This window comes from Parasteatoda tepidariorum, chromosome 6 (genome assembly GCF_982258835.1).
Source record: "Parasteatoda tepidariorum strain Cologne lab strain chromosome 6, Ptep-v5.0, whole genome shotgun sequence".
Taxonomy (NCBI): Eukaryota; Metazoa; Arthropoda; class Arachnida; order Araneae; family Theridiidae; genus Parasteatoda; species Parasteatoda tepidariorum.
This window is the reverse complement of record NC_141760.1, coordinates 22,225,339-22,238,201: the sequence shown is the minus strand read 5'-3', so window position 1 is coordinate 22,238,201 and position 12,863 is coordinate 22,225,339. Positions and strand designations below refer to the sequence as shown.

The 12,863-nt window shown below is 31.5% G+C and overlaps 1 protein-coding gene across 1 annotated transcript in view; it reads left to right on the top strand.

Annotated features, from left to right (window-relative positions):
* The window catches only part of LOC107440775 (GAS2-like protein pickled eggs), a 91,008-nt gene that overhangs the window by 71,149 nt on the left and 6,996 nt on the right, over positions 1-12,863 (top strand). Inside the window, exons 2-3 of the mRNA XM_016053806.5 lie at positions 5,531-5,638; positions 10,584-10,677. Coding sequence (XP_015909292.1) covers positions 5,531-5,638; positions 10,584-10,677 — 202 coding nt within the window. The remainder of the gene's footprint in view (positions 1-5,530; positions 5,639-10,583; positions 10,678-12,863) is intronic.

The following is a 12,863-nucleotide window of genomic DNA, read 5'->3' as shown; positions in this document are numbered from 1 at the left end:
ATAATAAATGGGCAGTAATTGGCCAAACTCAAAATTGATATAAAAGGGAAAAGATAAATCAGAAAAAAAATGGTAAAAAAAAGATGTAGCTTTGGGGTGGTTTGGCATGGCTCGCTGACCAAGAAGGTCAGCTTACCAGCCGCACCGCAATCCCCGAGAGAAGTGTGTACACTTCAGTACCAAAAACGTTAATCAGAAAAAGAAAAAAAAAATGGCGTCACTTAAGCGCGGGAAAATGCGAGTTGAAAAGTAGGAGAGAGAATGACTGTGATTGGACGGGGGGATTACTACACGATTAGGTCACCACCAATCATGTGCCAAATGTACTCCCACACATACAAAAAGGCGTGAACACGCTAAAATTTCTGGAAAATTCTAGAAAAACCAACCGGAAGAATCACCACGTGCAAAAGAATTTGAAGGTTAGTTGAAAGTGATGGGAAAAGAATTTAAGTGGTGACGTAAAAGAAAGTGAGGGAAGAGAATTCGTCCTTGAAGGACAGTGGGGTCAGACGACCTTGAATTGTAAAAGGTGAAAAGGAGAAAAACACAAAATGTGTTGCTAACTTAAGAGTAAAAAGAGACATTTTCAATTCTCTTCACAGAGAAAAAAAATGAAGAGAAATAAAAGGGAAAAGTGCAAATATTATAAACAATGAAAGATTGAATTAAAATTAAATTAAAATTAAATACCGGACATAAAAAAATTTGTCACACAACACTGTGACATCAAACAACCAACATTAAACTAAAAAGGGATTAAATTAAAACAATTAGAAAAAAACGTCACACATCACTGTGACACTTATAATAATTTTTATTTTCAATTTAATAGTTTTTATATTGTATTTACCTACGAATAACTTTTAATTAATTTTGATTTGGTGCACTGGTAAACATTAATAATTTTTTCCTAAAAAATTAAATTAAAATTTTTTTTATTCAAATATTTGAAATGTTCATAGATAATTTTTAATTTTTATTTCATGCTTCTAAAAAAGTCCTCTAAACTAGAGGTTCCCAATTTTTTCGGACCTTAAAGAATCAACCTCTTTTCGGTGGAACCCCAATTTTATAAATAAAGTTAATTAAAGTTGATAAATAAACTTAAAGTTGTGAATGTTATAACCTATAAAAGACTACTTTAAAAATATTTAATTAGAGAAATGAAGAATGTTCTATGATTAATTATCTTAAATTAGTTTTTATGTCCGGAAATTAAATTTGCAGTTCTTGAGCTATATAAATTTATTTTTGGTGCGTATAAATACCCTGAAGATGAATAGATTAATCAAACTTTAGTTTATTTTGAATTGAAAGCCTAGAAGAACTGTTAAGCAGCGGTGAAAAGGGTTTCAAAAGAAAAAAATTTCTGTATTAAAAGAATTAAGTTATTTTGATTTGAAAAGCGCCTTAAAAAATACATATGCAATATTTTTAAATGCTTGTTCTTTTCATAATTTGTTCAATGTATTTTTTTAGAAATGCAATTTTTGATACATTTGCATTTTATTTAAAATAATTACACTCAGGCTACCGAAAGATTAAACAAATTATGAATTTAAGGTTGGATCTAAATATAATCAGAGGTTTCAACACTCATCCCTGGTTATAAAAAGTACCAACTCGCGGTAAGTATTTGGGAACCGCTGCTCTATATCACCCAAATCTCAAGTATCAGCTGAATGTTGTTATTATCAAATTGTTTTGATGTCTTCTGTTAGACTTAAAAGCTTAATAACATCTGTTTCTGACAAAGTCACATTCACGTAATCATTCAAGGACAGATAAAGTTGAGCTTAAGATGTTTTGTTCTAAAATAAATGTTATCAGAAAATTTCGGAAAATAGCTTATAATTTTATAATCTACTATGTGACCCTTGTGTTTTTGACTCGTCATATTCTAATACTTTCAACTCAAATTATATTACAATATTTCTTTAATTGGAACTTATTCGTTAATTGTTGCTAAGCAAAGTTTAAATTACATTCAAAGATTACATACATTTACAGCTGCAAAATATAACTAATTAAAAATAATAATAAAAAAAAAAGAATTCCAAAAAAAATTTCAAACAGCAGCGGTCGCCATAGCAACGCATGCAATGACAACGCATGCGCACTGCTTACTCTCTTGAACACAGTTGAAAAGTATGATGACGTCCAAATAAGGTGAGCTCGCCGTCGAACACAAAACAACACCCATTTTCCAATGGGTAATAATAATAATATATATACAAAATAACAAATATTTAAATATTCTTATAAATAATTTTCATAAGATCAAAAACTTTTTTTTATCTTTCCATCTACAGAACCGGAGTTAGAATCGAGTTTTGGAAAATTTTCTTCCAACTCCCGACACCAATTCCGATTCCACAGTTCTAATATAATAATGTTCTAAAAAAATTTGTTTGTACTAAAAAAACAGTAAAATAAATCTTTTAACATGAACTTTCTTTTTTCCCAACAGTGAAATAATTTTATTTGTTTCCCTCGAGTTTAATGCGATGGGAAAAAAAACTTTCTTTATCGTGAATTCTTACAACTTCGATTAAGGTATTCAAAGGAATAATAATGGCAGTCCGTTTTGTTATTGACATGGAAAAGAAAAAAAAAATCCCTGTAACTGTCACAGATGAGTGAATCGCCGGGAAATCAGTGCCCTGTATGAGATAACAATAGATCTTAGTAAAGTGTTGGTGGTTACTCATCTGGCAACAACATTAGTCCGACATCTTGAAAACAAATAACTACGATGACCTTAATCGATTCAATTTCTTGCAACTCCTGCGCCCAACGGAAAGAGCCCAAAAATTAACATTTTAACTTTCTACTACTTTTTCTGGTGAAATGTAATAAATAAAACTAATTTAGCAATGTAACGTTTGTAAGTTCTATTCGACGTTTGCAAGTAATCGACGTTTGTAAGTTCTATTTTACAATTATTTTTCTTTCATCTTTGCATTATTTGACGTGTTGAATATTTTACTGTTCTAAGTTAACGCATTTTATTATTTTATCAACATACATTTATGAGAAACTCATTTGAGAGGTTTCATGTAAAACAGAAAGATTTAGCCCTTGAACTCACGTAAGTTCTGCGCAAGAGTTTTACAAAGGTAAAGAAAAGCTTGAGGTTGTTCTGCAGGTTCGTACGCGCGGGATGCTTCGTTAGAGTACAAAATATTAGATAGAGAGATTTCACATTCTTACGTAGCACCCCACACGCTGCCGTGCTTAAATTCTGGAAAACTCAGCAGAGAACTCATTATGTTTTAGGGTAACTGCTGATATTACGTACGTGAGGCGAGCGTCATGTTACGTGGGAGAGCAAAATTTCTGGATTAAAAATTTCTCTCGAGTAACAATCCCGTACCTAGTTTCTGCGCCAAGTTCTGTGGAGAATTGAGGATGGGTTACTGTGCTGCCCAGAGCTTCAGCGCGTGAGCATGTGGGATGCTACGTGAGATATTACGAAATCTCTCTACTGACTCAATTCTCGATCTGCAATAGGTGCATGTGAGTTGTGGGGGCGGAGTTATCGATCATGCCAACCTTCATCTATCAAAAGGTACCTTGTGATTGAATCAAGTTAGCATGTCTTATATACCAGTGAATTGATGTTTAATATTCGTAATGGTCGTTACGCCACAATGCTCCCCCACCAGAATTTTATCAGGGATAGAATTCGATGAACGGATACCACTAGTTGCTGTACTTGTGAAAGACCGGGAGAGCTGGTTTTAAGGTCACCGGGTTTTTGAGTGCTCAATGTGAGAGGTGTATTAACTTCACAGTCGTAGTCGCTCCTGTGTTGCCATTAGCAGTCGAGTGTATGCAGGCAGACGTTGTGTTTAATCGAGATTGAGTAGCAACAGCGTGAGGAGGTTGATTATGTCGCAGTCACAAGTCAACTGTTCAATGTGGAAAATCCAACGAAGTAGGCGTTACCAGATCGAAATGGGCGTTACTGCGTGTTCAAATCACGTCACCAATGTGGGGGGCGGCCAACCTTCATCTATCAAAAGGTACCTCTTGATTGAATCAAGTTAGCATGTCTTATATACCAGTGAATTGATGTATAATATTGGTAATGGTAGTTACGCCACAAGATCAATGATTCGTTAAATAACCAATTACAACTTTTTCGATCGAGTGGAATGACGTGCTGCCTGCATATTAAACATGTCGCAATTAACGTTGGCATTGTCTAAAAGTAAAGAAGGGTAGCTACCATCTAAAGCGTTGACTGCATCGCCTGATGGCCAATATCAAAATATTGTCACTTAGTGGACTGAGGTAAGCCTCCTTCCTGCTGGATAGAAATGCCAGAACCTGAAATGTCGTGTATATTATTTTGAGTTTTTGTTTATATATATATATAATAAACAAAAATTCAAAATAATTATTTATAACAGCGAAAGTCGAATTTATATCCATAGAGTCAAATGCACTGTAAAAAATGAACACTCAAAATTTCACGAAACTTTTTTCTTTCTTGACGAAACTATTTCTTGATATATTCTCCGAGTAAAAATGCGTCAAACTGACGAAGTAACTATCCTCACTTCTTCGCGGAAACTAATTTCGTCAAAATTAAAGAAATATTTCGTCAGTCTATTTTTTCGCCAAAAAATTTATAGCCTCATTACGCCAAATGTATCACTTTATCGAGGGGGGGGGCACCATATAGGTGGAGAAATGTCGCCCAAACAACACAACGAGATAAATTATACATGCTCAATGCTTAAAGCGGCATTCGAACCTGGAATCTTCCGCAAACCCGTGTGACTTTCGATCGTCTAGTCTTTATTCTATAGTTTCGTCAATGTTGTTGACAATCTCCAATGCACCTCGATGAGGTCCGGAGTTGAGGAAAAATTTTCATTATATATTTGAGAATTCGTGTTTTGCCACAAATCACATGATTTCGTGATGAAATAACTTTGAAAATTAACAAAATACAATTCAAGAATTGCTGCGTCAAAAGTGAGAGTTTTATTTCTGAGTGTTTTGGTAAAGAATGTAAAAAGGCCAGAATTATTGTTTGTTGCTGACCAACTCCCTTTTAGTCCTTTTAATTAATAATCTACCCCACTAAAAGTTTTGGAACGTGTTGATGCATTCAAATTTCTTGAAAAAAAATCTTAATTAAGTACAATGATAGGATTCAGTTGAATCCTATTATCGTAATTGATTGAACGAAACTGAACTGAACGTTCTTGAACTGAACGAAAATATGTTTCAAGATATCGCTAATAGTGTTCAATGTTGAACCTTTTTTCCCCCATAGGGTGTAAAAAACAATTTCAAAGCGTAGATGACCTGACTAAAATTGCGTGACTCTAATTTACTTCGTTGAATTTTATTTTTGATTTTAAACTTTAAAAAACCACTTTTCTAAAAACGTAAATTGAAACAAATATTTTAGAAATATTTAAGAGACATCTCCAAAAATATTTTTCTGAAATGAATAATTACTCATTTTAAATGTGTTTTAATAAGTTTCTTTTTTTCCTCATTGTAGGTGGCTGAGCTATTGAATCGTTGTTCCTGTCCTGCCCAATTCCCTATGATAAGAGTTGGAGATGGAAAATATCGTATAGGAGAAACACAACTTCTTATTTTCGTTAGGGTAAGTTAAGTTTCTCCTTGTAAATAATGCGAGTCGTTGGCTGAAATTTCCATCAAATATTTGTGAAATTATCGCTTTGTAAGAAATGAGATTGTATCGGATGGATTGGCCACGTTTTCACCTTTCTTCTCCTTAATAATAAATAGTAAACAAACTTTATTGATTGCTTAAGATTGCTGTTCCAATTAAAATTAGCTGTTTCCAGCATTTTCCAATTTACGTTAGCTACTTCAAATATTTTCCAATTAACAGTAACTGTTTTAAACATTTCCCAAGTAACATTCGCATTTTTTTTAATACTCTCGTTCCTGTTTCTTGTAGCTGTATTTAAAACAGCTCCAAAAATAAGAACATTTTTTCTTCCTATTTCTGCCCTTAAACAAGCATATATGAATAAAAAAAAATAATTGCAATTTTGATTAATTTCTCGTTGCTATGTTTCAAACTGCTTCAAGAATAAAAATATTTTCAGAAAAAAAATTTCTAACTTTTGCTTTTAAAAAAATTATCAAACAAAATTACGATAATTTGCACCGATTCCCCCAAGCCGTGTTTCATTTAAACTGAAATCTGAAATTTTCATTAAAAAAATCAAACTCTGTAATGAATATTTTGATTTTATTTAATTTAAACTCTATTAATCATTGTCAAAAAATTTTTTTAAAAAAAGATGTAATAATGGTAAATTCGACAGTTATAATTAATGATAGTTTATTTATGCTGCAATAAAAAAATTACTTTAAAATAAAATGCTTTGTTATATAAAATCATTTGCTCTCTCAACGCCTAATAATTAAAGTATAAAACTAGCTGCTTCAAAAGTGTAAGTCTTCTGCTTTGTTCCAAAACAACTGAGATTGTTGCCCCAGAAATCGTCCTAAAACACCCAATAACATTACTTTCCATTGGAAAAAGTAGTATAAGTGTGTATTAAAGCTATTTTTTTTTCTAATTTAATAACAACTTAAAAGAACTACTACTGCATGCTTACTACTTCCTCATTTTTCTTCCCCTCGTCCATCTTTTATTCTATAAGTTCTCCATTTCTCTGTCTTATCATTTTACCTCTTCCGTTTTCTTTATCTTTTTGCGCCTCTTCCATTACATCTCATTATTTTCTTCGTACTCCTTTTAACAATACAATTGGATGCCTGCAAGTGACGTCATTGTAAGTAAATCCTGACATTTGTCAATTCAGAAGCCAATCAGGTTCGACACGCACGCGTGACGTCGGTTACAGTTATCCAATTAAATCTGATTTAAATCGCATGGTTATAGGCATAATCACTTCACTTCTGGAGCTGCAATTCTCTTCTATATTTGATCACCTATACTTTTAGTAATTTAATATCCTCCTCAATATACTACATTCATCTAATAGTTTCGCTAAACATCTCGTAGTATCTCTATTGAGTCTAAACATATCGCCATTTCTCGATGAGCATTAATTATGAAACTTAGAAACTTGAAATTACGAACGCGTGTAGAAAAAAGTATAATGAGTACTATGGAATGGAAAAAAAATTATATTCGAGAATTTTTAACTTTAAAACTTGTAGTAAAAAATGTTATGTGGGCCGCTCTGCAACCCACAGGAAAGGAAATACAGAATTAAAATTTGACTTATAATAAAAAGTTAGGTGTGTAGAAAAATGCACAGGAAGTATGATAAAATTTAAAAAAAAAAATGATTTTTGGTAATTAGTTCAAACTTGCCGTTAAAAAATGCCTTGTGGGCACATCATCGGGATTAAAATTGCATAGGAATTCATGCCCGGATATGTCGTCATACGCTACGGCTGGGGGTGCTTTCCTATAATGAACTGTTTTTTCCTGTGCCTCTGAAAAGTTCATAATATGGAAGTGCCCCTAGCAGCGTACAATGACATTTCTAGATATGGGTTTTTATGCAATCTTAATTATGATAATGTGCCTCAACTCCCATAGAAGTGTGTTGCAATATTTGCGCGACTCCTTGTCATAAAATTACATATTCGCACTTATTATTGCCTAAGCTTTATTAAAAAAAAAATATTTCACAAATCCTTGTAAAGACAATATTCAGAAATATTGATTTTTTTCACCACTGTCACGAATTCTGACTCGGAAAGTTTTCAGGACAAATAAAACATTTTAGAAAAATCTTTTTTTTTAACTTCATAATCTTTCAGAATCAATCCACAAACACATATTGATGATAGATCAAGCCATCAATTGATAGATATTTACTTAATTTAATAATGGAGATATTTGTAACCCCATGGGCAAAATTTGCTGAGTTTGCATCCGTTAATTTGAAATAATGATAAGGATGAAAAGTTTTGACATCTTAAATTATTTGATATTGTATGTTTCCAACATAAAGGAAGCAGCTATTAACATTGTGGCTAATGAGCTTGGAAATTCTTTCCAGGAAACGTTGTGGTTTTGTTTACTTTTTCCGTTTGTTGTTATAATTTTCTGGAAACATTTATTTTTACTCTCACTTCAAGCAAAACAAAGACTCATCCCTATTTTTCTCAATAAATAGAACCGCAAACATTGTTTATTCTTTTCTTTCAACTATTGTATAATCTAAATTTCAACTTTTTCTTCTTCTTTTTCTTTTTAATCTTCTTTATGTTCCATTCTTATTGATTGAAATTTTAAGGGGTAAAATAATAATTGCAAAATTGTGGGACAAAAATTTTTTTTCATGCTTAAACTATGTTTTTAGAATTTTGCATTTTGAGATTTTGTACTTTTTTAAAAAAAAATTTAAATCAATAATGATGTAATAATCACTCTATAAACCAGTCAGGCAGAAATTATTTTTTAGCAACTTTCAACAGTTGCACTAAATTTAAAAAAAAGTGAATAAACAATTAAAAAAGAACGTTCAATGGTGGAATTTTTTTTGACTTACAGAATGGATTTGTTATGTCCAAATAGTTGTAATTAGAGTGCCTGTATTGTAAAGTTACTCTAGGCACTCTAGTTGTAATATATAATACTTGCCATTACATAATAACAATGCCTTTTTTTTACTGACAACTATATTTTATTCATGACAATTTTCTTTTAATTGCGGCATATGTAAAATAGTTGTAATTTTTATTTTTAATAACTCTATAAAAAAAAAACATTTTTCTTAAATTTATTTTTTAATTTTTGTAAATCTACATCAGCAGTGGGGATAGCTCCAATTCATTTGAGTTGGAAAACTCGATGATCCAATTATGTTTTAATCAAACTTATAATTTATTTCAGTGTTTCGAAACAAACAATTTTTAGAACATTTTACCAAATCTGCTTCATCATATTTCAAAACAGGTATTTTTCACAAAATTGTATTACCCTGGCTCTGAAGCAACTGAGTTTCGTTGCAAAATGAAGAATTATTCTGATGTAGGGTTCTCAACCTAACTTCAAACTTTATATCAAAGACCTACAATTTCTCAACATTAAATCAAGAATCAATCAAGGACAGTCTTCGGTGTTTCAGAGACATTTTATGAAATTTCTCTAAAATTTCCCTTCAGCATTTTTTCCCGACATCAGATTTTTCTTTGTGGTTTCGTAACATCTAACTTTCCTGAGAAGAAGTTTTCCTTAACTCCGTAGATTATTTTCTTTTATTTATTTTAAAATTAATATAGTTTTTTTAACCTTCATTATAAATGTTAAAAGAAACTTTACAACTAAATTTTGATTTTTTTTCATGAAATAAAACAAACTAAGAGCAGAATGAACAAAAGGAACAGAATAAACAAATAGTTTCTTAGGAGAGTCATGAAGTCTCATCGATTTAAGTGTGGTGTTCAAATTCGTTCGTGACTCGAGGCCTTGTGTTGATAAGTCCGCGATAGCTAGGGCTTTCACGTGGTGGATTGCTGCTGCCATTTCTTTAAATAAGGAACCATATATATTTATATATGTTACTGCGGATGACGGAAATTGGTTTTTGTTGACCGGTGAATGTTGACAATCACATAGTCGCTTTGGTAAATGTCCGAAATATATACTAGGTCTTGTTAAGTGCCACTGCCCGATATACATTTGCCTGGTATGCCCTACATCAACGTTTTTTTAAGTTTAAGTGCCACTGCCCAGGTACTCTGAACACTGATGTATCTCCCAACCTATCCTCAGCAGATATTAAAATATTGAATAAATATAATAATATTAACGAATAAATTAATATCAAATCGCCTATAACAAATATTTTGAACCTTCATCTAAGCGACTATGTGATGGTTGACATTCACCGGTGAAAGTCGACATTCTTTTAATTTTGGTCATTAATGGTAACATATATAATCAAGGGAGCCACGGTGGTATATTGTGATGGAGGCACTGAATTGTTATTGTGAAAAAACAAGGTTTTTCCTTTAAGCTCTATGATATTCTTTGGCGATAACCGGGGTAATTACTATATTTCAATAAAGAGTTATTAAAAATAATAGGATTGATCAAATGATAATAAAGATTTATAAATTAATATATAATAGCGCCTAGAAAAAATACTAATAAAAAATTTAATTTGCATTTTACAACATATTTAACAACAAAAATATCCTATATTTAAAATAAAATCTATAGTTATTATAATTTATTGTTTATTTTGTCAAGGAGCTTTTGTGACCCACTTAAAAAATTCACGACCCATAGATAAAGGTAATCCCAGTGTTAAAAACAGCTAAATTTAAAAACTAAAACTTTTTTTTTTATTGGTTTAAGCCTTAGTTAACGAAACAAATCACCATTTCCGTTTATGGGTCATCTTCCTTGCGTAATTAAATATTCTTTTTTTAAACGCGTACTTCATGCTCCCATAATAACACCCCCAATAAGAAGTTTTCTACATCAATAATTATTATTCAAAACCTCCTCAACCAATGATTGTTAAAGTTTTCCGCTGATAAGGTTAACTATTTTTGTTCTTATATTAAATCGTTTGTTTCAGATTCTTCGAAATCACGTGATGGTTCGTGTAGGGGGTGGATGGGATACCCTGGAACATTACCTGGATAAACATGATCCCTGCCGTTGCAAATCAGGTAAGTCTTATTTAATAACATAAATTAGTTTTTTTTTTTAAAAATAAGTATTTATCAATCCTCAATATATTTTAGGTTTTTTATGTTTATAACGGAGTGTCTTGGTTGGCATTTGTAAATTTTGATATTTTTGAGATATATATTATTATATAGATATCTCTTTATCTATATAGCAAATTATATGTTTATGTAATTAATTAGAACTAATTACATAATTACTGAAAAACTTAGATTTTTGCTAACCCTTGCTCTAATAGTAAGTAAAAGTGTTTTGTAATACTCGTGGCGAAAATACTCGAAGCACATTACCTTCATAATCTACGGATTAATTAGAGTGCCTCGTTAAAGTGCGGAATCAAGAGTTTTACGCAATCTATCATGGTATTGAGCGCGTTAACGATCTCCGTATCATAAAAATTTTAAAATTTCTCTTATCCTATCAACTAATTTTTTGATTATTTGATTTTTTTTTTAAATTTAAACGATTGAAAACTCCTCGTGCACCACAAAGTATAGCACAAGGCTTACAGAAGTAAGTAGAAAACAAAAACAAGAAAATTTACATATTTGATTGTAGTGACTTTCTTTTTACAAACCGAAAATTAATAAATGACCTGATATCAATTTCCTTAATTGTAATAATATTTTAAACCATTCGATTCTTTATATTATGAAGTGATTGATGATTGATTCTATCAATTAATGTGTTGATTGATTGTAGTTGCTTGATTTTTTTTAAAAATCTAAAAGTAAATGAATAACATTATATAAATTAAATATTGTTCCTGCATAGATCATATTTTCACTTTAATGAGTGCCTAGTCAATATTGTGCTCGATAGTTTACAGATTACCTTAGTAATTCGAAAAATGAAAAAAAAAATTTTATGGCTGCAGTTCCCAGTTTTTTTCTCCCGTGGTATCCTAAATTATAGAGATTTTTTTGGCGGTACCCCGAGAGTTAATGGATAAATTTCATCAGCAATTGTGAATACATTAATTAACGAAAGTCTATTAATTATTTTGAAAATATGTTATGATATAAATTTTATTAATGATTTTGAAAATATTTAGTGAATCATCATTTAGTTCCATTCTATCGTTTTATCAATACCCTTTTCAGAAATTTAAGGTATTTTTGAGGTTCTTTTGAGTTATAAAGGTTGATTTGAGGTTTATTCGAAGTTGATTTTGAAAAAAACTTAAAAATCAACCTCCCGAGGCGTATAATCAAAGTGTATGAAGTTGTTTTATTCACACTTGAGGTTGATGGAAATCTATTTTAGAGTAACCCAGCTTAGGGAGGTTGTTTTTGAGGTGAAAGGATCATTTTTTCAACACTTCAAGCAAATATGTATATTTGAGGTGTGAAAAATTTCACCCGATCTAAACCAAAATTATTTCTGGGTTATATGTGAGGTTGATTTTGTGAGGTGTAAATGAGGTTGAAATTTGAGTTTATTAATGAGGGTATTTTTTTATACAAACTTCATTTTCTTCCTAGGGTATATTTTTGCATCTGTCTACTTCAAAACAATCTCAAAAACACCTTTTTTTTTACTAAGGGATTAGTCTTAAAATTGGTTTATATGTCAGACAGTTGAATTCACAGGCCTGTCTGACAGGCAACTTGTCCAGTTCTTCATTTAATTTTTAAATATGCATAAACTGAAAATGAAAGAACTGAAATATGGTTTACATTAAAATTAAAACGAAAAAGAGATAAAAAAAATTAACTGCGTTAAGAGAAACACACTTCTCCATTGTTGAATTTGGTTGTTTTTATTCGATCCGAAATGCTAATGAATTTTTCCTAATTTTCATAAATGAATATCTTGAGCCTCGACGGCTACAGGATAGAGCGTCCGCCTTCCAATAAGCTGAACCGGGTTCGTTTCCCAATTGATACGAATTCCGCATCCGGCTTGCACCGACCACAGTGCTGACGTGAAATATCCTCAGTGGTAGACGGATCATGGGTTAGAGTCGCCTTGCCGTCAGGCTAACCGTGGAAGGTTCTCATGGTCTTCCTCTCCATGTAGCGCAAATGCGGGTTAGCTCCATCAAAAAGTCCTCCACGAAGACAAATTTCTCCCAATACTTAATCCAGGAGTTCCCTTGTCTTTTGTATTGGGTTCAAAATTACAAGGCTTTTTCCTAATTCATTTATTATATTCTTATTAGAAA